The following is a 26,308-nucleotide window of genomic DNA, read 5'->3' on the forward strand; positions in this document are numbered from 1 at the left end:
AACCTACTGAAATGTTGAGTGAAATCGTGTTCCTGCTCTGCTCAAACCATGCCTAGGCTTCCCATCTCACTCAGAATCAAAGCCAAAATCCTTACGATGGCATAGAGCCACCTGAACCATCAGTCTGCCGCTCCTCCAGGCTCTCTGACCTCACGTCCTACCAGTCTCCCCCTGGCTCATACTGGTCTCCTTGTTCCCTGAACATACCAGGCATGTTCCCACCTCAGAGCCTTCGCACTTGCTGTTTCCTCCGCCCAGAATGTCCTTTCCCCAGATAGTCACCCACTTGGCTTCCTCAATTCCTTCAGGAGTTCACTCAAATGTCACTTTCTCAAGCAGGCCTTCCCTGGCCACCCTATGTAAAATTTCACCACCACCACCACTACACACTTCCCATCTCCTTTTCCTGCTTTAAACTTTCTGCTTAGCACTCATTTTCTAATCTACCATATATCCTACGTTCTTATTTTGCTAGAAGGTAAGCTTTATGTGGCCAGGAGTCTTTATTTCTTTTGTATACTGCTGTATTAACAGCTTTGAGAACACTGATGACACACAATAGATGTTCAATAAATACTTGTTAAGTGAATGAGTAAATATACTACGTATTGCAAAATGAAACACAGAAGACTAGGAGATTATTCATAAAAAATTTTTCCCCTCACTCCCCTAATTTGCCTACTATAGTGCCCAATTTGAATATAAGGAATGTTCCTGCAGCTTCAGGGAGCAACAGAATGAGAGGCAAAGTGGAAGGAAGGGAATTTATTTTGTTGAGGCCTATATATGTCACTCATTATTATCTTTAATTCTCTACAAATTCTCAGTTACAGGTAATTCTCATTATAAGGTAAATATCATTATCCTTACTCTATAGGGTAGGAAATTAAGGCTCAAACAAGTTAGATAACCTGCTCTGATGTCTTAGCTAACAGCATCAACACAGATCTGCTGACTGCAAAGGCCCCAGTCACCCTACTAAACCAGTGATGACCAGTTCTCGTTGTTCAACAAAACCACCTATAGAGGGACTTCCCTGGTGGTCCAGTGGTAAAGAATCCACCTTACAATTCAGGGGACATGGGTTCGATCCCTGGTCAGGGAACTAAGATCCCACATGTCGTGGGGCAACTAAGCCCGCGCAACTACTAAGCTCGAGCGCCTCAACTAGAGAGCCTGTGTGCCACAAACTACAGAGTCCATGCGCTCTGGAACCCGTATGCCACATCTACGGAGTCCAAGTGTCCTGGAGCCCACACGCCACAACTAGAGAGAAGCTCACGTGCTGCAATGAAAGATCCCACACGTCTCAGCGAAGATCCAGCATGCTGCAACTAAGACCCGACGCAGCCAAAAATAAAATAAGTAAATAAATAAATAATAAAATAAATCTTAAAAAAAAAAAAGAAACCTATAAAGGTTTGGGGTTCTTTTATTTGTTTGTTTGTTTGTTTGTTTTTGGCTGCGTTGGGTCTTCGTTACTGCGTGCGGGCTTTCTCTAGTTGCGCCGAGCAGGGGCTACTCTTCGTTGCAGTGCATGGGTTTCTTATTGTGGTGGCTTCTCTTGTTGCAGAGCATGAGCACTAGGCGCACGGGCTTCAGTAGTTGTGCACACGGGCTCAGTAGTTGTGGCTCGCAGGCTCTAGAGCACAGGCTCAGTAGTTGTGGCTCACGGGCTTAGTTGCTCCGCAGCATGTGGGATCTTCCTAGACCAGGGATCAAACCCGTGTCCCCTGCATTGGCAGGCAGATTCTTAACCACTGCGCCACCAGGGAAGTCTGGGTTCTTTTATTTATTTTTAATAGAGATGCTTGGGACCTATGCCAGATTGACTGCATCAGAATGACCACCAAGATAGATCTAATGGAACCCAGCTTTGAGAACGATCATACTAAGCAAACAGAAGACAACAAAAGAGTGATACCTGTTGAGTCTGGCCTCCAGATGGCTGCTGAGATACTCAGAAGGGAAGATGGTGTGTTCAAATACACAGAAGCTGTGTACATGATTCATTGTCAGTGCCAATTCTGTCAAGTTTAGGTGTAGCTTGTCCATGCTGAGTAAAATTGAGAAAGTAAAATGAGCCTCCATTACAGGTCTGGCACTGCCTGCTAGTATTTGGGGAGGATCTGTCAGGCCCATGACCCTTAGACCCCTTTCATCTTCTGGAAAAACTCAGCCTAGAAGAGTACACATTGATGGTGACTTCAAAGGCAAAGTAGAAAATTCATATTTAAGTGCTTTTCCGTATCTGTCATTCCCCACCACCACTTCCACACTCTTTTGCTGCATCACCTTCCCTCTTTCCTGTTCTCCCTTCTTTGAGGTAGTGCCCTGCTGGTCCTCTAAGGCCTAGGTCCTCACTTGGTGACAATGCTGCGGTTCTTCCGGTGACTCTCAGCTCCTGGTTTGTCCCTCTCAGGCTCTCCTTTTCTCGGAGTCTGCCTCTGCTTCATGGTTTTCTTGTTTTTGGCCTTGCTGATGGTAGTGGCACAGTGCTTAGGTAGAAGCTTTAGAAACAAACACAAGTGAATGGAGAAATGAGATTCGTTCCTAAAACTGCCGAGTAATCCATCTAACAGTTATAAATAGGTCCCTCCCTTATTGTCTGTTCTTTTCTCGTTCTGCCTTTCCCTCTCTTTCCTCCCATACATCTCTTCATTTGGAATTACTCTTAGAGCACGATACCAGCCATGAGAAAACTGGTTTTCTTACTTAATAGTCACACTTGTTTTTTTTTAAATCCAAGCTTCTACTGTTTCCAAAAAATCAAGTCTACCGTGATGCGCAAAGGTGCATCAACCTTGAAACTATGCAAAGCTGTCTGTGGTAGATTCTGAAAGTAGTTCCAAAAACGCAACTCCATTAGTAAGGCAACATCACTATTTATTCAAAATGATAACTTTGGAGGGGTCAATAGTCATTTGCAAAAGTTTTGGTGTGTGTGAAAATAATACATAATGTTTTAGTCAACCTTGATACAGCACTGAGCAAATATCTTTAACTGTGTCCTTTGTATGTAGTAGGTATTCAAGTTGAGCGATGAATATACCCATAATTGTACTTGTTTACATATCTTCCTCGCATTAATTATTTAAATTAATTTCAAACATGTATTTGTACACTTTTCTCCCTTAAATTGGGACATTCCCCAAGGGCAGGAATTGTGTACCTTTCCTTCTGGGACCCCATCCCAAAAACCCAGCACAGGGCTTAGTGCCCAATAAATACCCAATAATATAGCAGCTAACATCGACTGAGAATCGCATACCAAATATTTAACATATGCTATTTCATTTCACCTTTATGATACTTCTTTTAAGAAACTATTTTTGGACTTCCCTGGTGGCACAGTGGTTAAGAATCCTCCTGCCAATGCAGAGGACACGGGTCCAATCCCTGGTCCAGGAGGATCCCACATGCCACAGAGCAACTAAGCCTGTGTGCCACAACTACTCAGACTGTGTGCCACAACTACTGAGCCCATGCGCCACAACTACTGAAGCCCACATGCCTTAGAGCCCACGTGCCACAACTACTGAAGCTTGCGCACTCTAGGGCCCGTGCTCTGCAACAAGAGAAGCCACCACAATGAGAAGCCCACAAACCGCAACGAAGAGTAGCCCCCGCTCACCACAACTAGAGAAAGCCCACACACAGCAACGAAGACCCAACACAGCCACAAATTAAAAAAAAAAAAGAAACTATTTTTATCCCCATTTTACATATGAGAAAATGGGAAGGTTAAGTAATAATATAACTGTGCATATGTACACACACACACACATGTACACACACGCACGCACACAACCTGACTCCCCGCCTACCAAAGTTGCTACAAAGCCTGACTCAAACCCAGGAAGGGTGGGTAGTCTAGGAAACCTGAAAGAATCCAGGACAACAGCGGAACAAGTTCTTCATTTTCAAATTTCTTATAAACTTAGGTTGAGCTAATCATGACCGGGTGCTATGAGTCAGTCAATGGAGGGGAGGGAAAAACAACAGACAAAGACACAAAAGCAAAGCAGAAATTTCCAGCTGAAAATCAGCAAACAGAATCCAGAAGCAAAGGGAAGAATAACACTATGATGGTGAAGTATGTTGAATTAGTGATTCAATATTCAAATCCATTAACATAATTCAAAATACTAATAAAATCAGGAAGGGTGACTCCTGAAAAAAAAAGACACAAAAGCAGCCCTGAGGATAAACGCAGAGGAGGCGCCTGAAAATGTTCAGATAGCTACAGATTAGGGTGCAGATGGACAGAAAGGCGAGACAAGACAGGTGATCTGGGGCCACTGTTCTAAGTACGTGTACACAGGGCAGAGAGAGGAGGGGAAGTAAATTAGAAAGTTAACTCATCTCTTGGAACACTTCAAATGAAAGCACAGATTTTGTTGCAGTGCAGCTGTTCAAATTAGAGTATTTTTAGACACCTCTACTGAGTCCCAAGGGAGTAAAGACTGCCGATGGGACTACACTAAAAAAAGAAGCCTGCCATAAACTCATGTACACAAAAGCCCTAGCCCTACCTGAAAGGGTTAGAGAACTTGGTGTTTGAGAAGAAGATAAAGGTAGATAGAGGGGAAGGCACCAAGGGACTGCAGAGGACAGACTGAAACAGAGAGAGGGCTGAGCCTACCTGCTCACTCAGGTTTCGCTGTTCAGCACAGACCTCCAGGACACAGTTGCTGGTCTGCTTGGCCAACTCTTCCAGGAAGGAGTTGCAGTGATGAAGGCCATGGTTCTTCAGGTGGGGGTACTTTGGGAAAGAGGACCCAAGGAAGAAACTGTCATCACCAGGACAACCACTTCTTCCTCATAATACTGTTCTGAGCCCCCCACTCCCACAGAAGAAGAAAATGAGACCCAGAGAGAGTACACATTCTACATAAAGCTGAGACATTTAGGGACTTGCATCAGATACCTATGTTTGTACCCTTCCTGGGACCAAAATCAACTCTTGGAATTGTGTTTTGGGGGAATAAGAATGAGATGTGATTAAAGAGATGACAGGGTTTGCAGTTCAGGGTACTCACCTCCTCTGGGCACATCTCATGAGTGCAGTGGACAAAGTGAGCACAAATCAGGGGAAAAGCAATGGCATAACGCAACATGGCAGGTTCCTCCAGGGTCATAGCAAACATCTTCTCAAATGTACGAAGATGAAAGCTGCGGAAAAGGGGGAAGGACAATTACAACCAGGGTTTAGGAGCTGGTCCCTTTGAGATAGAGAGGGTATTCATTCTTTCAACAAATATTTATTGATATTCACCCCTCCCTCCTTAATTTCCCTACCCTTAAGGTAGAAGGGAACCCAAGAAACTCAACCCTTTCAGATATTTTTACTGGATCCCAGGACAGGTTAGTATTGGGTTGGCCAAAAAGTTCATCTGTTTTTTTTCCGTAAGATGGCTCTAGTAGCACTTAGCTGTCTTTAACTTCATTCGAAACAACTTCTGTTAGATTGTATTGTGACAGCTGTCATATCAGCATGCCTTTAAAAAAAAACTTATCAAAATTGGTGAATTTTTGTGTAGCCATTTTAGTATTGAAGATGAGAGAAAAAAAGCAACATTTTGGGCATATTATGCTTTATTATTTCAAGAAAGGTAAAAACGCAACTGAAATGCAGAAAAAGATTTGTGCAGTATATTGAGAAGGTGCTGTGGCTGCTCAAAGTTGTCAAAAGTGATTTGCAAAGTTTCGTGCCGGAGATTTCTCGCTGGACAACGCTCCATGGTCGGGTAGACCAGTTGAAGTTGACAGTGATCAAATTGAGACATTAATTGAGAACAATCAATGTTATACCACGTGGGAGATAGCTGACATACTCAAAATATCCAAATCAAGTGCTGAAAGTCATTTGCACCAGCTTGGTTATATTAATCGCTTTGATGTTTGGGTTCCACATAACTTAAGCAAGAAAAAAACCTCCTTGACCATATTTCCACATGTTATTCTCTACTTCAACATTTAAAAAGTTCCATTTTTAAAACAAGTTGTGAAGAGCGATGAAAAGTGGATACTGTACAATAATGTGGAACGGAAGAGATCGTGGGGCAAGCGAAACGAACCACCACCAACCACACCAAAGGCTGGGCTTCATCGAAAGAAGGTGCATATGGTGGGACTGGAAGAGGGTCCTCTATAATGAGCTCCTTCCGGAAAACCAAATGATTATTTCCAACAAGTACTGCTCCCAGTTAGATCAACTGAAAGCAGCACTCAACGAAAAGCATCCGGAATTAGTCAACAGAAAACACATAATCTTCCATCAGGATAACGCAAGACCACGTGTTTCTTCGATGACCAGGCAAAAACTGTTATAGCTTGGCTGGGAAGTTCTGAACCACCCGCAGTATTGCACCTTCAGATTTCCATTTATTTCAGTCTTTACAAAATTCTCTTCATGGAGAGAATTTCAATTCCCTGGAAGACTGTAAAAGGCACCTGGAACAGTTCTTTGCACAAAAAGATAAAAAGTTTTGGGAAGATGGAATTATGAAGCTGCCTGAAAAATGGCAGAACGTAGTGGAACAAAAGGGTTAATACGTTGTTCAATAAAGTTCTTGGTGAAAATGAAAAATGTGTGTTTCATTTTTACGTTAAAAACCGAAGGAACCTTTTGGCCAACCGAATAATACCTCCTTCCCTTTTCTTATACAAAATTTGCTACTCCTCCCTCAGAACCTCTGCATGATTTGGGCCCTGATTTAGAAGTCCCTCAGTATTACTAATTCACATCTCTCTCAAAACTTGACACTCAGGCTCCAGAAAACTTTCTCTGATTAATTTCATGAGGCTGATCTTTCCTCAACCCTGTATTCTCTCAGCATCATGCACATTTGCCATTATTATGTTGATGTCCTTTTCACATGTGGGTATTATACCTCCCCACTCATGCTGAGTGCAGAGAGCAGAGCCAACATATTGTGTTGTGTGTTTACCCCTCAAAGGGTAGAGTTATGAACAACAGTGGTCACTTAGTAAAGGCCGAATGATACCCAAGGAAGACAAACTCATTTGCATTCTCTAAAGACCCTGTTCCCCAGCCCTCTCAATTATTTTCAGTCCTCTCCACGAAACTTCCAAGTTTTCCATGTCTCTTTTAAATCACAATGTCCCAAGAATAAAAAGAAGAAGGAGGTTCCACATATAACCGTGAGGAAAAGATAATCAATGAATTATCCCAGAGAAGAGAATGCTGTGTAAAGTCCAAATGGCTTTCCTAAAGAAAGCCAACACAAAAGGGAATCAACTTCAAATTCCTACCACTTGATAAAAGCTGGAAAGAAGAAGCTGTGGAGTTTGAGCATCCGTCTTTAAAGGGATCTCAAAGAAAACAAGCCTTTCCTGTGTATCTGGGGGAATTAGAGTCCTCCACAGAGGCCAGGCAAGAGATCGGGTCAATTGATAAAGAGCTCTGAGTCAGGACATACCAGAAAGTAGATAAATCAGAAGTTTCCACCAGCATATTCTCTACTGAGTCCAGCATTTGAGAGTGAAAGACAATGAGGTTCATCACCTTGGCTAAGTCAGGGTTCTCGTGCAGGTGCAGGGGAGCCTTAGCCACACTGGTATACGCCTATGGTTGGAGTTCGGAAAAGGGTGGAGAAAAACAAGATAAATGAAAAAGACTCCCAGCCTTGGGACTACAGTTTGGCTGGTATTTGTCCTGTCCAATCAGCAGTTTTCAGTGTTGAATCATTCCATACAGCAGAGCTTAGGAGTTAGAAAGAGAAGGGATTGTGAGGGAGAGAAAACCTTGAGAATGGGGGACCATTAACAGAAACAGACCTACCTGTAGACGGAACCAGTCCAGCCTCAATCCAGAAAATTCAAATTTTTCTCCATTATCGACTGCAAGAAAAATAGAAGTTTAAAAGGAAATAATAAAACAGCACCTCTATCCAACTGCATGGAATGGTATAATAGGTCCTCTTCAAAGTCATCTTGGCTATTCCCTGGCTCAAGAGATCAATATTTCTAGAAAAAAGATGTTTGCCCTCACTTTTCCTCCTCCAATTCCCTCCAGTTACCTTGCTTGAGATTCAGAGAGGAGAGAGTATTGACGAATGAGGACATTATGATCGACTCCTCCTCAGGACACACAGACAGGTTCTAGAAGAGAAGGTGGAGTTACCATCAAGGAGGTATAAGTTCCACCAAGAGAGAAACAAGGACCACAAGGCTCAGTCAGTGTATGAAGGTAGGAAGAGCTGCCAAGTGCCACAAACAAAGAGAAAGAGCCAAACAAGACATGGAGGAAACTCCCTGAGTTCCCTGCCATGCTAACACCCAACTGCCTTTTACTCTTTTCTCCTATTTCTGTGCAGCCTCACTTGGGGGAAAAAATTGCTAAGATTATTACTCCTTTTTTAAAATTTTAACAAACGTAGAGGGGAAAATCAGGCTTTTTGACACACAATCTACAGAGCATGAGATTCAGCCAGAGTGGCCCCCAGGGGAAAATGACCAGGGATCACCCCAAAATTTCCAAAGTATCATCAATTAAACATACTTGAATGATGTCACTGAGCACAAGAGCATCAAATCTGGCCAGGTACTGAAGGTGGTATTGCTCTATCACCTTGATGTGTCTTCGGACCAGAGCCCTAATCTCCTCCAACAAGAAAAGCAGTTCTGCAATGCTCCTACAAAGTCGAGGATGAGAACAGAGAGCTGTATGAGACTGAAAATGTGACCCGAAACAAAGACAGCAACAACAGGGCAGAAACTGAGACCTCCCGAGGTCATTTGATGTCCCGCCGTCCCTTTTTCCAGTCCATCTAAGGTCAAGATTCTTAACCATGCCAAGTACTAACGAGTCAGCGTAGTCCTCAGGTGTCTTCGTCTTGGTGACATTTTCTGCGTGGCGAACCAGCCAAGTGACCTCATCACGAATGAAGGACAGGGCCATGAAAGCAAAAAGGGCCTAAGGAGGGGACAGGGACTATGAGAATTTTCAACTTTAAAAACGGATTTCAAAGCACAGAGAAAACTATCATGAAAATATGCATATGGAAACAACTGTGTAACCATACCAACAGTGGTATCCAATATTAAACACAGAGACTCACAAAAAACTATCTGTCTTCAATTAGTTCACAGTCAAATAGAGGATAAGAGAAGTACACAAATAGCTATAATATATGATATACTATGATAGTGCCCAAAAAAGAGATACAAGAAGTTTTAGGGTACTCTAAGAAGATTCAAGGGAATCAGCATATACATACACAAACAGAACAAAAAACTCAGAAATGCAAAAACTCATGAATGCCAAGTCATCCCCCACATAGGAGTCTTTCATCATTGAACATCGTCCCCCCCCACCAATGTTTCTTTCTCTTGCCTTGGGACCCAGTAGTCCTGGTTCATCGGTTAACACGGTCTCCAGCTCCTTCACAGCCAGCCGCAGAAATTGACGCCTTTGAGAGTGAAACTGGCCACTGAGGAAAGAAAGTGGAAACTGGAGAATATTGCCTCACCGACCCTTAAAAATCTTCCAAAGGCAGTGCAGAAGACAGCTGCATTTAGGAAGGGGTGTCAGCTAGGAGGAGGGGTCAATGCCACAGTTAGACCTGGTAAAGGAAACACAAGAATCTGTGGGGCAGCAGCAAGTTCTTGGGTTGAGACAATAAGGCTGTACAGAAACTTGGGTGAGAACAAGGAGAGGAGAGAACAATCTCAGGAGAGATTCCTATGCCATCCCCTCTGGAAGAGCTCATTCCGGGCCTTTACCTGTTTGCAATTGCATGTTCCTTGCTTTCCTTTACGTCTGCCACTCGCTTGCCATACCTGAGGATTGACATACACACAGAAGGGTTGGCCATACCACCAGCTAAAGGCCTTGTCCCACCTTCCCAGTCCTCAGAGATTCCAAACTACAGCCTGAAGGGGCATGGGCAGCCTTCACCATCAGGATATTTCCAAACCTTACTTTTTACCCTGACCTATTAACAAGAGACTCACAGAGCTTAGAGATTATCTAGTTCTCATCATTATTTTACAGATAAAGAAAATAATACCTGTGGAAGAAAACTGACTTGCCCAAGGTCACATAGGGTTTTAATGGCAAAGCTGGGACTAGATTTCTTGTCCTGTGCTCCTGCCTTGACACCTTCAAGCCGAAGTACTCTTTCAGGTTTGAGGGAAATACAAAGAAGCAGTGCATACATATGCACAGGCCCTGCTCTCAAGTAAAAGTAGTTACTCCAGGGCTTCCCTGGTGGTGCAGTGGTTGAGAATCTGCCTGCTAATGCAGGGGACACGGGTTCAAGCCCTGGTCTGGGAAGATCCCACATGCCGCAGAGCAACTAGGCCCGTGAGCCACAACTACTGAGCCTGCGCATCTGGAGCCTGTGCTCCTCAACAAGAGAGGCCGCGACAGTGAGAGGCCCGCGTGCCGCGATGAAGAGTGGCCCCCGCTTGCCACAACTAAAGAAAGCCCTCGCACAGAAACGAAGACCCAACACAGCCAAAAATAAATAAATAAATAAATTTATTTTTTAAAAAAAAGTAGTTACTCCAGCTCTCCCCTGGGTCCCATTCCCACCCACCTCCTCTTAGAATTTAACCTTATCAGTTACCCTTTTGTCACTTCAATCTCTCTCTCTCTCCACTGCTTTTATTCTCTTCTCCCAATAAGCCTCCCTTATTCTAAAAGGACCCTCGCTTGACCCTGACAATCTACTGAACTTTGCTCATTCTCCCACACCACCAAACTCCTCCAGAGAGGCACCTTTACTCTTTTTCACCTCACCTTTCACTGACCCTTGAAGCCCATATGATCTTAGACACTAAACAAACTGCTGCTCTCTCTTAGGTCACCGTCAACTTTTGAATCACCAAGTTAGATGGCCTTTTCATTGTTCTTTGTTTCTCCGTAACATTTGACTCTCCTGACCATACTTCTTTTTTTCAACTAGTGACCCATGCTCAAAAGTCCCACACTACTTTAGGCTCTGTGCTCCCTATGTCCCTTATATCTGTCTTCTCTTGTACTGCATCTGTTGCCACCACATTAGTCGAATTTATAACTTTTCGTTTCTCTTCTCCAAACCACCCCTTCCTGACCTTAGCACAGAATCAAGGAAATTGAGAGTTGGAAAGTATCTTAATCAAATCAGGATTCAACTCCACAGCATTCCTGGTGGGTAATTATTTCATCCTCTACATGGTATGATGGAAAGTGAGAGGATTAAGAGTCAAAAAATTTGGAATGATTTCCTAATTTCATCTCTTATTAACTGAGTGACACTGAGACTGAGCCTCTATTTTCTCATTTATAAAAGAAGATATTGGGACTTCCCTGGCAGTCCAGTGGTTAGGACTCAGCACTTCCACTGCAGGGGGCACGGGTTTGATCCCTGGTCAGGGAACTAAGATCCCCTATGCCGCGTGGTACAGCCCAAAAAAAAAAAGAAAAAAAGAATATATTAAACATATACCTGAGTATAAGTAACATGAAGATCAAATTAGATCATTTATGGCAAAGAACTCCCTAAACTATAAATCTTACATGTTAGTGTTGTTCTTAGTGATGGGGAACAACACACGCTTCAAACATCCCTTCCATTCCCCAGAAGCGGTAATCATTAGAAAGTGTTTCTATATATCTGTATCTATTTACCTCCTGTAACTTCTAATTATTAATCTTAGATTTACTCTCTCTTAAGTCTGGCAATGAATTTTTAATAATACTCAGTTGGGGCTTCCCTGGTGGCGCAGTGGTTGAGAGTCCGCCTGCCGATGCAGGGGACACAGGTTCGTGCCCCGGTCCGGGAGGATCCCACATGCTACGGAGCAGCTGGGCCCATAAGCCATGGCCGCTGAGCCTGCGCGTCCGGAGCCTGTGCTCCGCAATGGGAGAGGCCACAACAGTGAGAGGCCCAAGTACCGCAAAAAAAAATAATAATAATAATACTCAGCTGTTGAGAGTATGATGAATAAGTATTCTCATAGATGATAGATAATACATCTGTTTGGAGGACAATTTGGGAAGAGCTATTAAAATTTGAAATATGCATATCCTTTACCCCAGCAATTCCACTTGTAAGAATTTACCCTATAGAAATGTTCACAAAGATATATGTCTAAGGATGTTCACTTCAACATTGTTTGTAAAGGTTTTTTTTTTAAAAAGAAAAAGAAAAAAAGGAGGGAGTGAGGGAACACTTCAAATGTCCATCAATAGTGGATTGGGTAAATAAATTATGTTACAACCACATAATGAAATACTGTTTGACTGTTAAAAAGAATAAGTCTCTATAGACTGACATGCAAAGATATCCAAAATAAAGTAAAAAAACCCCAAAACTTCAGGATATAATGTAGAGGGGCTTCCCTGGTAGCACAGTGGTTAGGAATCCGCCTACCAATGCAGGGGACACGGGTTTGGGCCCTGGTCCGGGAAGATCCCACATGCTGTGGAGCAACTAAGCCCGTGTGCCACAACTACTGAGCCCGCATTCTAGAGCCCGTGAGCCACAACTACTGAGCCCACACGCCTAGAGCCCGTGCTCTGCAACGAGAAGCCACCGCAGTGAGAAGCACGCGCACCACAACAAGGAGTCTCCCCCACTCGCTGCAACCAGAGAAAGCCCGCGCGCAGCAACAAAGGCCCAACGCAGCCAAAAAAAAAAAGAATATAATGTAGAATGTGGATCCATTGCTTTTTATCAATTGCTTATATAAGGCTGAAAATATATGCACACCTTTACATGCTCATATATATACACAAGCATCTGGAGGACATGCACCAAACTACTCTGGGAAGTGAGACTGTAGTCAACTTCCTCTTTGTATTTTTCACATTTCTGGTGTTAGTTTTGCAACTACAAAGATAATAAAGGTATTTGACCCCTTCCTTAATCCCACACCTCCTTCCCATTATAGCTCTGTCTCTATTCTTCCCTTCAAGGTCAAACTTCATGAAAGAGTTATTTACTAAATTCCTTATCTCCCATTTGGTCCTAAACCCACTGCAGTCCAGGTTTTGACCTCGGCACTCAACTGAAGTTATCCACAAGAAGGGGACTAAGACCATCTTTACAGCCAAATTCAACGAACATTTTCCTGTCCTCATTTTATTTGACCTCCCAACATCGTCTAACATATTTATAGATAACTGGTCCTTTCTTCTTAGCATGTCTTCTTCCCTTACCTCTGTTATTCTTCTTCTCAGCACCTCTCACTGATTTCTCTGCCTCTGCTGGCCCTTAAATTTCAACGTTCTCAGAGGTTCTATCCCAGTCTCTTCCCACTCCACACATTCTCCGTGAGTAATCTCACCTACTCCCATGGCTTTGATTACCATTTCACCAACCTTTATCTGAATCCAGATCTCACTCCTAAGTTCCACAATCACAAGGTAAGAGGTCTACATCTAACTTCACTGTGCTACAAATACTTCAAATTCAAACTGCTTAAAAGTGAATCCACAACCTTTCCCCCACAAACCAGCTTTTATCATATGTTCTTTATCTTAAGGAATACCAAGTATCCAATCCAGAAACCTTGACTTCATCCTCAATTCCTCCTAATTTACTTAATTAATCCCTGCTTCTAGTTTTTTTCCACGTAACTTCTTTTCTTCCATGCAGCCAGAGTGACTTTTTCTAAAATGCAAATATCATTGTGTCACTCCCCTGTTTAAAAATCGCTCAATGGGGACCTCCCTGGTGGCACAGTGGTTAAGAATCTGCCTGCCAATGCAGGGGACACAGATTCGAGACCTGGTCCAGGAAGATCCCACATGCCACAGAGCACCTAAGCCCGAGCGCCACAACTACTGAACCTGCGCTCTAGACCCCACGAGCCACAACTACTGAGCCCGCACGCCACAACTACTGTAGTCCGTGCACCTAGAGCCCGTGCTCCACAACAAGAGAAGCCACCGCAGTGAGAAGCCCGCGCACCGCAACGAAGAGTAGCTCCCGCTTGCCGCAACTAGAGGAAAGCCTGCGCACAGCAAAATAAAAAAATTTAAACTGGCCCTGGAGGATCCAGCTAAGTCAAAAATAAAAAAAAATTATAAAAAAAAAAAAAAGAAAAATCACTCAATGGCTCCCTATCCCTTTTTTAAAAAAAAATAATTTATTTATTTTTGGCTGCATTGGGTCTTCGTTGCCGTGCACGAGCTTTCTCTAGTTGCGGAGAGCGGGAGCTACTCTTCGTTGTGGTGCGTGGGCTTCTCACTGTGGTGGCTTCTCTTGTTGCGGAGCACGGGCTCTAGGCGCGCGGGCTCAGTAGTTGTGGCGCACGGGCTCTAGAGCACAGGTTCAGTAGTTGCTCTGCAGCATGTGGGATCTTCCCAGACCAGGGATCAAACCCGTGTCCCCTGCACTGACAGGCAGATTCTTAACCGCTGTGCCACCAGGGAAGTCCCTCCCTAGCCTTTTTAGAACAGGCTCAAACCCCATGACAGGACATCCAAGGCCCCAACTTACCTCTCCAAATCTGTCTCTTGACAACATCTTCATTTTTGTAACCTGGGCTATATGAGTTTCTTAGAACTTGCCATGCTCCCTTTTGCCTCGAAATCTTGATAGTTTCTCTGCCTAAAGTATCTTTCTCTGCCTTAAGCAATTTCCCTGCTTTTCCATCCCCACCCCCACCACTCCAGCACACACACACATACACATATACACACACACACACACACGCTTCCCCTTTTTAATTCTTCAGGTCTATCTGTCTCCAGGTTTTCCTGGATCCTCCAGGGCCAGTTTAAGTATCCTTCTAAAGCACTTTAGGTTTATACATCATAATCCCTTATTATATCACAACAGTTTATTTTTCACTAATTTGCAAGCTCTTTTGAGAGCAGAGATTCTGTCTTTTTTAATTTAATAAGCACATATATTGCACTTACAAAGTACCAGGCACTTTTCTACATGCTTTATAAATAAGTACTCTTTCATTCCTCATAACAACCCTATGAGGTAGGTCATAGGGAAGTATTATTATTATTTATAGACAAATTGAGGCATGGCATAGAGAAGCTAAGTAACTTGCCCAAGATCACATAGCCAGTAAGTGGTAGAGCTGGAATTCAAACCCAGGTAATCTGGTTTCAGAATCCGTTATCTTAACCTCTATGCTATCTTATTAACTAATGTATCAAGTGAAGTACCTAGTAAATAGAACGTATTCAATAAATATTTCTTCAATAATTAGAATTATTCCTTAACACCTGTACTTGGGACACTTATGGAGACTAGAAAAGGATGTCAGGAGGGGCTAAAAATCCCTAAAGAAAAGGATGTCAGGAGGGGCTAAAAATCCCTGTCACGAGGGGCTAAAAGATTAGCTGGGACCTCATATCTCACCCTTTCAAACTGCTAAACAGATCCTCGGTGACCTTGTGCACTTGTAGCACATCCTCCCGTATGAGGGTGATGTACAGGGAACCCTGCAGACACAGCTTCCACAGCTTCTGGCACTGGCTATTGGAGTTGAGGCACCCGTGACAAAGAAGAAACCCAACTGTGGGTGGGTAAAACAGTGCAGAGGAAGACTTTTAGAATTTGATCTCCATATAACATGCTATGTCTGCTCCCACCTCATCCCACAAAACTTACTGACAATCCAGCGCTCCATCACTTCCACAGACAGGTACTCACAGGCCATCTATGAGAAGAGAGGCAGAGACGGTCTAGCAGTTATTTAACTTGGTCCACGCTAAAGACTAAGGCAGTCGAGACAAGGGCAGTCAAGCTAGAGTTTGAGTATCAAAAGCAACTTTTATTTTACCAGACTGGATAAGGGCATGTTGATAAGCCAATATCTGGGAAAGCTGCCAATAATGGAGGTGAGGCACTAGAAGTGGAGTGAGGAGACAAGAATATAGTTGAGAAAAGAAAAAGGAACTTGGACTGGAAGTGAGGACAAACAAATGGTTTGACATAACTTCTCTTCAACAATTCAGGAAAGTAATACTCAAAATCTCATGATTTCCGTCTCCCTTGGATTCTTTTACCATGTAAAGTATACGTCACTTGTTTGGTGCTTCTCATACTCTTGTACCGTCAGTTGTATTTTTATGAATACATGGCGTATCTTCCTACTAGATTATAAATTCTTTGAAGCAAGGACCTTGGGCCGATAGTGGTTGAATAAAAACATTTGTTAATTAATTGACATCTATGCTCAAGTTCCTGCTGGGCTGAATAGGTGCTTAATGACTCAGTTTCATCCATTCATTCATTCTATGAACATTTATTAAATTCCTTCTGTGGGCAGGCACACACTAATCCTGGTCCAAAGAAAATCCCCAACCCAACTATGATTTTTTTAGCCACAAGAGGTGATCAACTCAGAGGCATATCCTAGAAGAGGGCTAAAGCACTCTTAGGGCTGATATTTCCTGAAAAGAAGCACCCTCTAAAGAGATGGCCTTGGAAAGAGAATGCTTCCACTCACAAGAGGAAAAGGGAACTCACTGTGTCTGAATTAGCAGGGTTAATCATGGCTGCAGGGGTGCTGATGAGACTTAGAAGCTGGGCACTACGCCACTGCTCAGCCCCCTGGTTCCTTCGGACAAACAGAAAGTGCAAAGAAAGCAGGGCTCCACTCACAGCCTGTGGAGAAAAACAAATGAATCTCCAATGTCAATGATGGGGACAACATACTTCTGCCTGAGGAATTCTCCACTCTCTCAAGAAACTTGCCTTTGTGTGAGGCCCAAACTCCTCTGTCAGCTTCTTCAGAGGGTGGTCATACTCCAAGACCATCTGACCAAGACGGGCAAAACTGGGGTCACTGGAAGCATAGGAAAAAGGAGTTACAGCCCTCCCTTAAACACGATGTAAACTCTCATGTTTGCATATAGGATAACGATGTGTACATAGTCTGGTATTCTCCACCACCTCCAAAGATACTAAACTGTGAATTACATATACAGATAACCCACTCCAGGCCCAGGAATAACTAAGATAGAATCACATGATTTGGGGCTGGTCCATGAAAGTTTCTTCATTATAAGCACCTGAAATAAGGTTGGACACATGATGGGTATTCTATAAATTCATATTGATTAGTCACAAATCAAGTGATATGGCTGGACCCAAATCTGTATACAACCCAAAAGAATATATATACATTCAAAGCGAATGATAAGTCATGTGCCTAGGTATTCATGTAGGCACATGGGAATACACATCATACATAGAACAATGTTCCACGGTCCCCTCTGATCCCTCTGGTCTTTATTTTTTTCAGCCCTTAAATACTTTTATTTGCACTAATGGAAAGGCAAAGAATTGCAGATAATCCAAAATCCATTTATATTTGGCTCCAAATGTATTTTCAAACATTACTTACCTCTAATGGCTTTAACTTTACTAATATTATCCCTACCAATATTAAAAAGAATTTTCTTTGCCTTTTGCAATAACCTCAAAAGCAGAGTGGCAGCCAGCCCAGGATTAAAAACTCATTAGAGACAGGGCAATTGTTTTACTTTGCCTGGGTTATCATATAGACTATAGATTCTCACATGAGAAAGCATACCATCTATTTCTCTTGTATCCACCTTTACCTCATAGCACCATGTATGAGATTCTTCATCTTGTATATCTCAACTCACCTATGTCCATGCAGCATCTCATGGGCACAGTTGTACACGCCAATGAGTACCCGTCGATCCTCAATCCGTGACAGAAGTAAAATAACTGAGGTATAGGTAACTATCAAGTCCAGGTAACTCCGAGTGAAGTCAAAGTTGAGATTCTACAAGGAAAATACATAGGAACCCGAGAACAGCAAGGCCTATTAACCACTATTTCCCCAACCATTTCAGACAGTGCTTAACAGACTCTGGAAAGATCTATTTAGAAGGAGAAACTGACAAGACTGCAAATTCAGAAGGAGAAAATTTTAACAAAATTCAGGAGCTAAAAGTGAGCTCAAGATATAAGGAGGCCAGGAAATAAGGTAGCATTTAGAGGTTGGAGGAGGTAGAATAAGAAGATTTTTATGTGAATTCTGGATTAAATAAATCACATTGCTGATCTGCTTAACATGTAAATACACTTTTTTTTTTTTTTTTTTTTTTTTTGCGGTACGCGGGCCTCTCCCGTTGCGGAGCACAGGCTCCGGACGCGCAGGCTCAGCGGCCATGGCTCACGGGCCCAGCCACTCCGCGGCACGTGGGATCTTCCCAGACCGGTGCACAAACCCGTGTCCCCTGCATCGGCAGGCGGACTCTCAACCACTGTGCCACCAGGGAAGCCCGTAAATACACTTTAACTTCAACATTTTTACAAAAGAATTATAGTCCTGGAATTAATAGCCATTCATTCATTATACAGTATATATTATATTATACATATTATATTATAGTCCTGGGGGAATAGCCATTCCTCCAGTCCCATCTCACCCCACACTGTCCCAACAGAGACAATTTCCGTGGTTCTAGGATAGAAGAGAATTGCCAAGAATCTTACAATATCAAAATGGCACTGGCAGGCATCAATCGTGTTGAGAAGTTCATATACATGATCCTGGGGGTAGAATCGGAGATGAGAATGAATAGAGATAAAGAGAAGATGACATGTACAACCAGAATTTGAGGGGAAGGTTCTCTCCCTTGGAGGTCCTAGAGAGCCACTGAATAACATAAGAGAGGGTTGCTGAGTAGAGGGAGTTCCTCCTCTGTAAGCTGTCCGTGGGCCCCTATCAGGCTACCCTACTGGATGCCCATGTCTCCACAGGCACAAGTCACTACTACATTATGCACACTTTCCCTGATCTTATCATCCCAGTGCCCTCTTCCTCCACAAAAAAAGGTTACAAGATGCAGACCATCTGATAGGCTGTTTCTAAACTACCAAAAATCAGACCCACTTTTATTGATGAATCCCAAAATCAGTCTGTTCTTTGATTCTGTCTCTTATTCTCAGAAGTTAATCATTAACAAATGGGAAAACTACCCAACTTTCTACATGTTTCTGTTTACTGATCACCTACTATGTACTAAGTACTTACTAGGTAAGTTGCATATACTTCATTTAACCTCATTTCAGTGTGAGAGGGATTCTTTTTCTTTTCATACATAATTTTACCTAAATAAATATGCAGTTTTACTGTGGACACTTCCCTCCCCGCAACATCAGCACCCACCCTCCATCCTGCCCAACCCTCAGGTAAACCTGGTATGTCCTTTCTTAATTTTCATCCTATTTATATAATCCTATTAGATAGGGAGAAAAAGAGAGAGAGGGGTCTTTTTGAAAATCATTTGTGTTAAAAATTTGAGATAATATTACACTGTTCTTATCATTTTACTTTTCTTATTCAACCTTACCTGCTAAAAGCCGTCAAGTCATCTGGTAGAGCACTAATGTACTTCTTATTAGTGGCTGCATAATAGCCCACGGTACGGCCAGTTCATTCAGCCTTTTTCCCACTGATGAGTGTTTGCTTTGTTCCAATTCCTGGCCCTATCCACTGCACATGGGTACTTTCATTTCTACAAAAGTGGAACTGCTAGATCAAAGGGTATATATATTTTTATTTTTAAAGTATGTTGCCAAAAGATTTGAACAGGCTCTTTACAATTAAAAATATAAAAATGACGAACAAGCACATGAAAAGACGCCCAATAATATTAGTTATCAGGGAAATGCAAATTAAAATCACAAGAAGATATCACTACACACACCCATCAGAATGACTAAAATTCAGGAGTTCCCTGGTGGTCCAGGGGTTAGGACTTGGCACTTTCACTTCAGTGGCCCAGGTTCAATCCCTGTGCAGGGAACTAAGATCCCGAAAACTGTTTGGCACGGCCAAAAAACAAACAAAAAAAGAATGACTAAAAGCAAGTGTTGATGAGAATGTGGAGCAACTGGAACACTAGTATATTGCTGATGGGAAGGGAAAATGGAACCACGACTTTGGAAAAAATGTTTGGCTGTTTCTTATAAAATTAAACATATACATACCATATGATTTAGCAATTCAACTTCTAGATTATTTACCCAAGTGAAATGAAAAATGATTTGTACTCAAATGTTTATGGCAACTTGTGCATAATGGCCAGAAACTGGACACAACCTAAAAGTCCATCAACAGGTAAGTAGATAAACAGATTGTATCCATACAATGAAATAGTGCTCAGCAAAAATAGGAAATGAATCATGAAACATAAACAAATCTTAAAAACATGCTGAGTGAAGGAAGCCAGACACAAAAGAAAGCATGCTATATAGATTCTAATTATATATATGAACCCCTGAAAAAGAAAAACCTAATCTGGAAAGCAGACCAGTGGTTGCCTGGGGCCAGGAGTCAGGGAGGTAGGGATGGACTGAGGAAAAAAAGGTGCAGGGAAGCTTTGGGTTGATGGTAATTTTCTGTACTTTGTGGCGGTTGTTACACAGGTGTATACATTTGCAAACTTATTAAATGTATGGGGAAAAATGTTTCCAAGTTACCTTCCCCAAAAGGCTGTATCTAAAGTAACATATGGGGAAACTGAGGCTAAGAGCAGTTAAGAAACTCCCCAAAGATCACAAAACTAGTAAGGCAAAGTATCAGAATTAGAACCCGGAGGCCATGATCTTCTGTCTATACTACATGATCTCAAGACCTCTGTCTAGGTCTATGCTGCCTCCTTTGCTGGGAGGGCCTGTCTACAACTCCCTCCTGCAACCCAATTCCCAAGGGATATAAGATATAACTGAAGTTTGCTTTCAGCCTCTCATACAACCAGTGTCACTATACTGTAAAGACAGAATCAGAAGGGAATGGATTTAACATCTGTTTGGCCTATTACTTTATTATATGCTAAACACTGTACTAGATGTTTTCAATGTGTTATCTCATTTAATTCTCACAAATACCCCATGTAGTAAATCTCATTTCCCCTTTTATAGATAAAGAAACTAGGAGTCAAAGAGTTTCTTGTCTAAAGCCATACAGTTTGTAAGTGATAAGGCTAAGATTTAAAACCAGCTCTGTCTGATTCAGAGCCTACCTACTTTACAATGCACAATACCTCTGTGTCTCTATTTCCCTTTCTGCCCTGAATGAGGCATACTAGATTCCTTGGGCTCAGAACTTTACCACTGCAGCAACCAGAGGTATCCTAAAGTCTCCTTTGGACAAATTTTCTAGTAATAGACTTTTTATATGCTTCCAGCATTCTTCTACTACCTCCACCAGTGCCTACCTTCTTCCTAATCACTACTCTCAATTCCAAATGAATTAACCTCTGACCTGACCCTCCCTCAGACCTTACGGTCTTCCATGTCCCAACTTCTCTCTTCATTGCATGATCTAATGAACAGCCTAGATTAGCTCCCTAGAGAAAATACAGGACACCCAAAGCAGGGTCCCATACTCTTGTACCACCTGAAGAAATACTATAATACCATCACAAACTTAAATGGCTCAGATGACTAAAATTTGTGTTATTTCTTGAATACATAAATAATAGGTGTTCATTGCAGAAAAATTAGAAAATACAAACATAATTTCAATTTATTTTTAAAGCCACTCATAATCTCACTATGTAAAGAAGTTCCAGCCTTATTTATATGCATATTTATCTATGTAAATATACATTTTAGGGACATCTCCTGTCGTAAGCTACATTGTAATTTGCTTTTATACTAAAGAACATGTGAAGAGCATGTTTCCATGCCGATTAATATAAATATGTGTTATCCTTAACAGCTGTATAATATTCATTTATAGACATATACTCTGAACTTTTAACTAAGCCTCTATTTCTTGAATATATCATCATCAAGTTGTCACTATCATAAATAATGCAACAGAGTACATTCTTGTACATATACCTTTGCACTTCTGATTGTTTCCTTAGGACAAATTTCTAGAATTAGAATTGTTACATTTAAAAGTATATATTTTTAAGACTTTTGAAACACCATATCGATCTGCCCTTCAAAAACATTGTACTAAATAATTTTTCACAGTTTATGTTTACAAAAATAGTACATGCTCATTGTTTAAAACTCAATTTATCATCCATGTATTATGCTACCAAACACTGTTAACAATTAGACAAATCCAAACTGAGGGAAATTCTGAAAAATAACTAGTCTGGACACTTCAAAAAGGTCAGTGTCATGAAAGACAAAATAAGGCTGAGAACTATTCTAGATTAAAGACTAAAGAGACATGACAACTAAGAGACATGACATCATAAATTCAATGTATGATCCTTGAGACAACTAGAGGAATATGAATATGGGCTATATATTAACTATAACATTGTAGCAATTTTACATTTCCTGAGTACGATAATTGTATTAAGGTTAGGTAAGAAAATATTCTTGCTCTTAGCAGATGTATGCTAAAGTGTTCAGGGAGGGAAATGTCACGATGCCTGCAACTAACTCAAATGGTTCAAGAAGAAAAAAAAGGTAAACAAACATGGCAAAATACTAAAAATCAGGAGATCCAGGGGGAGAGTAGAACAATGTTCATTGTACCATTCTTGAAATGTTTCAGTAGATTTGTAATAAACTATTGGTTAAGAATACTTAAAATTTTAACTCAAATAATACAAAAATGTATAGTATAATAAGTTAAAGCTAATCATAATAATCTACCCCCAAAGGCAGGTATTTTTAACAGTTTAATGTGAAATACTCCAAATCTTTCCTATATATATATATATATATATATATACTAACACTATGTGTATATAAGCTTATGTATCTTTTAAAACAAAAATAAAATTGTATCATACACTATTCTGCAACTCACTTCCATTTAACAATACAACTTAGATATCCCTCCATATATCAATACATCTTATTTTTTCAAGAAACGGGAATAAGGAACATAAAAGAACATCCAAACATTGGGGACCTGGGCTAGAGAGAGCTCACCCGAAATTCCATAACGTCCACAAATGACTGGTAGTAGTTGGTGAGGAATCTAATTATCTCAGATTTTTCCCGATGTACTGGTCCTAAATGTTGCTGAGAGAAACAAAATAAAAAACACAAATTATGAAGACAATTGACCAAAGTAACCCAAGAAGAACAGGGGTTGTACCTAAAACATTCTTAAAGAGGGTTAAAATACACTGACAGAGGAAGCTGGAAAGTCTCCGAACTCGGAAGGTTTTTAAACAGAGAATATTCTCTGTCTAGGCAGGACGGTTGCATGCAATCCTGACTGGATATAGACTGTGAAATGAGAGGAAATTTCAAGGTCTCTTTCAGCTAAAGAGGTTTATTATTCATATCAAAGTCAAAAGAAGCTGAATGAGAAGATGCTATAGGTAAGATGGTAAGAAATCTAGGGCTAACATTTAATAAGGGAGAAGTAAGGGATATGACACTAGATGCATAACTCTAAGACAATAACCGAGAACACACTGAGGGGGAAATAGGAACAACAATAAAATATATGCAACTGCTTCATCGATAAAGCTGTCTTTCTTGGAAAGAACAAAGTGTTCTTGTGAATCTTACAATGGAGAAAGGGGCAATGCTTTGCTCCAGTTTACCCTAGGAGAATCCCATCTTATCTCAGAATTCTTAAGACTACAACAACCTGAAGCCCTGTGGTTGAGCTTAGGAAAACTAAAAGAAGGCTACTCCATCCCCTGCCAAGTTCAAAAAGAGGCAGTCAAAAGAGAGTTTGAACCATCCAAGCACAGAGTTATTTCAGAGAAAGGAGAGAAGAGGGACAGCATTCTCACCGTGCTGTTTCGGACATCTATGTTGGGAAATTTCTTGTTGATGTACTTGAGAGATGATTCCATGGACTTTTCCAGTAAGAAAGGGGGCTTGGATTTGGGGTCTGAACAAGTCTGCACAAATAAATAACACTATATTTCAACCCTTTCTCCCGCTCCTTGGAAACATACCTCTTCCTGCATCATGCATTCTCACACAATCTCTCTTAGGGAAAGGGAATCTGGGAATTAATTATAAAAGCATAAGAGTAGGTCAGGAACAAGTTCCAGGACATTAAGCTAACTATCAGAAGAGCTAAATAACCTCAGCATTTCGTCTTGCTGGGTAAAGCTTAACATCTGCTCGCCCGGCACAAAGAGGAAGCTCTCTCCTCACCCCTCAGCTGAAGCCGGAAGGAGTGAGAAAAGCAGCTGCTCAGGACTTAGACTCTGTGGGAGAATCAGTGTCACAATTATGTCCATTATATAAGCATCTTATCCCAAAGGGCATTTATAGGGGGCATGGAGACAGAGAAACTATGTCCCCAGTGATTTGTTTTATTATGAAATGCACCAAAGTCCCCTCCCCCCAAGTCCCCTATTTTCTCTTCCAGAAATTCCCCACTCCCACCCATCTTTATCTCTTAACTTCACTAGGCCCAGCCCCTAGCCCACCTCTTGCCACCAGCTTCTCCCAATTCCGAAGTTCCTATCCTAAACACACATATATATATAAACACAGCAACAACTGTCTCAGAGCCTAAGTCCCTCAGAAGGTACCTACTCTTTTTTTAATCCAAATAGCATACCTATTTTTTCCTTTTAGGGAAAGTACTTGCACGAAAAAGTTTTTGCCAGAGACCCAACTTTGGCTGTCTTCAGAGTGTGAGGGACCAGCACTAAACAATAAGACCCAGAATTCTAGACCCAGACTTTTATCCAGGAGACCCGGAACACAGTTATTTCCCATCCCATCTCTAACCCCAGCAGGAAGCAGACACCCTCGTTGGGGGTGAGAATCATACCAAGAAAGGCGGAAGCCCTGAAAAAAAGCCTCCACTTCTGCCTCCCAGCACTGGCTGTCCTACATAATCCAAGTGACTGAAGGCCAGTTAAACTAGTGAGAAAGAGGAGCAAGCCTAACGGCTGGACCTGCCTCAGGGTTCCCTGCCTTACGACTGCTGGAATAGTTAGTACTAGTCCACTTGCCTATGCTTACCTTCTTGATGTTATACATTCGGATGAGAACCCCCTGACCTCGGTCATTCAGGATAGTGAGCTTCTCTGCTAACTTATGCTGGTAGGCAGAAGTCAAAGACATGATGGCCACGGAGAGAGAGGAGTATCCAGACAGCAATGCCTGATCTCCCCAAACACTTTCAGCTTGGGTGGTGACACCCTCTGGGCGGAGGCACCCAGCCTGGTTGGTGCGCTGGTCTTCCCGTTGCCTCTACAATTGGCTCATGGCTGAAAGCAGTCATTACACCTCACAGGCCTCCAAATCTTCTGTGCTTCCTCTTGCACACTCAGCAGGGGAGACTTCCTCTTTCTAGCTGTGCAGCATTTTTGGTAAGACTGTAAAATGTGTGGAAGTGGGGGAGAGGGGCAGGCTTTCAAGGCTCTTCACAGTCTGCCACCAGCCTTTTTGGCCTTACCCTTCCACTAGTGCCCTATATAAAGCTCCACACCAGACAAAAAGTATCAACCACCCCAGGCCCATCCACCTTTATACTTTCCCTCTTTTATATCCCCATCAAGAATGCCTATGTTATTCTCTCCTGAACCTTAAGCCTATTCACATTTTAGGAATTTAGATTAAATTCCAACTCCTCCAAACTACCGCATTCATTGTCAAACATTATATAACACTGTATTCCTTGTTATATTTTTAAGTATATGTCTTATCTTCCCAACTACATCATAAGCTCCTTAATGAGAGGAATTGTATCTAACACTTCTTTATATCCTTCTAGCACAATGATTCTCAAAGTGTGGTCACATTAGCATCACCTGGAAACTTACCAGACATGCAAATTCTCAGGTCCCACTCCAAACCTACTGAATCCAAAACTCTGGGGTAGTATCCAGCACTCTGTTTTAACAAGCCCTCCAGGTTAAATTCAATGCTCTCCCAGGTTTGAGAACCACCACTTAAGTACAATGATTCTTAAAGGTGCTTAAGAAACTGAGATCAATCCCTGTCTCCTGAGATTCAGGATTGGCAGGTCTGCAGTGGGGTCTAGAAGTGTGCATTAACAAGTACTCTAGGAGGTTTTGGTGCAAATGTTCCGTTGGACACATATTGAGAAACAATGATCTAGAACACCACTTCTTAGACACAATAGCCACTCAATAAATATGCTGATTTATTTGTTGAATTATTAAGACTAAACTGGGAAATAGGCCCCATAAAGAAGAACCAAATTAATTGAGATTAACAAGGGGAAATTAATGACAGACTTTAAATCTTAGAAGATTAGATAAATTTTAGCACTATAATATTTTGTCATTCCAAGTTAGGCCTTAACGCCCTAACTCAAGAAAATCAGCTCCTTTTCAAGTTTCTTTCAAGGCAAAAAGCAGAAAGTCCTCAGAAAATTCTAAATCAAACAGAATTGTCTTCATATCTACCTC

At 41.8% G+C, this 26,308-nt stretch overlaps 1 protein-coding gene across 1 annotated transcript in view; it reads right to left on the minus strand.

Moving 5' to 3' along the window:
- Positions 1–25,025, minus strand: part of NCKAP1L (NCK associated protein 1 like) — a 42,867-nt gene extending 17,842 nt beyond the window's left edge. Inside the window, exons 1-20 of the mRNA XM_065886996.1 lie at positions 24,894–25,025; positions 23,699–23,809; positions 22,878–22,970; positions 18,459–18,515; positions 17,600–17,742; positions 16,683–16,773; positions 16,455–16,592; positions 15,594–15,642; positions 15,342–15,498; positions 9,751–9,807; positions 9,362–9,458; positions 8,832–8,941; positions 8,528–8,660; positions 8,046–8,127; positions 7,808–7,866; positions 7,446–7,591; positions 5,043–5,175; positions 4,646–4,765; positions 2,365–2,510; positions 1,925–2,056 (exon numbers count right to left, since the gene is read on the minus strand). Of these exons, the coding sequence (XP_065743068.1) occupies positions 1,925–2,056; positions 2,365–2,510; positions 4,646–4,765; positions 5,043–5,175; positions 7,446–7,591; positions 7,808–7,866; positions 8,046–8,127; positions 8,528–8,660; positions 8,832–8,941; positions 9,362–9,458; positions 9,751–9,807; positions 15,342–15,498; positions 15,594–15,642; positions 16,455–16,592; positions 16,683–16,773; positions 17,600–17,742; positions 18,459–18,515; positions 22,878–22,970; positions 23,699–23,809; positions 24,894–24,995 (2,156 nt within the window). The 5' untranslated portion in view covers positions 24,996–25,025. The remainder of the gene's footprint in view (positions 1–1,924; positions 2,057–2,364; positions 2,511–4,645; positions 4,766–5,042; positions 5,176–7,445; positions 7,592–7,807; positions 7,867–8,045; positions 8,128–8,527; positions 8,661–8,831; positions 8,942–9,361; positions 9,459–9,750; positions 9,808–15,341; positions 15,499–15,593; positions 15,643–16,454; positions 16,593–16,682; positions 16,774–17,599; positions 17,743–18,458; positions 18,516–22,877; positions 22,971–23,698; positions 23,810–24,893) is intronic.
- Between the last annotated feature and the right edge of the window lie 1,283 nt (positions 25,026–26,308).

The sequence above is a fragment of the Phocoena phocoena genome, chromosome 11 (genome assembly GCF_963924675.1).
Source record: "Phocoena phocoena chromosome 11, mPhoPho1.1, whole genome shotgun sequence".
Classification (NCBI taxonomy): Eukaryota; Metazoa; Chordata; class Mammalia; order Artiodactyla; family Phocoenidae; genus Phocoena; species Phocoena phocoena.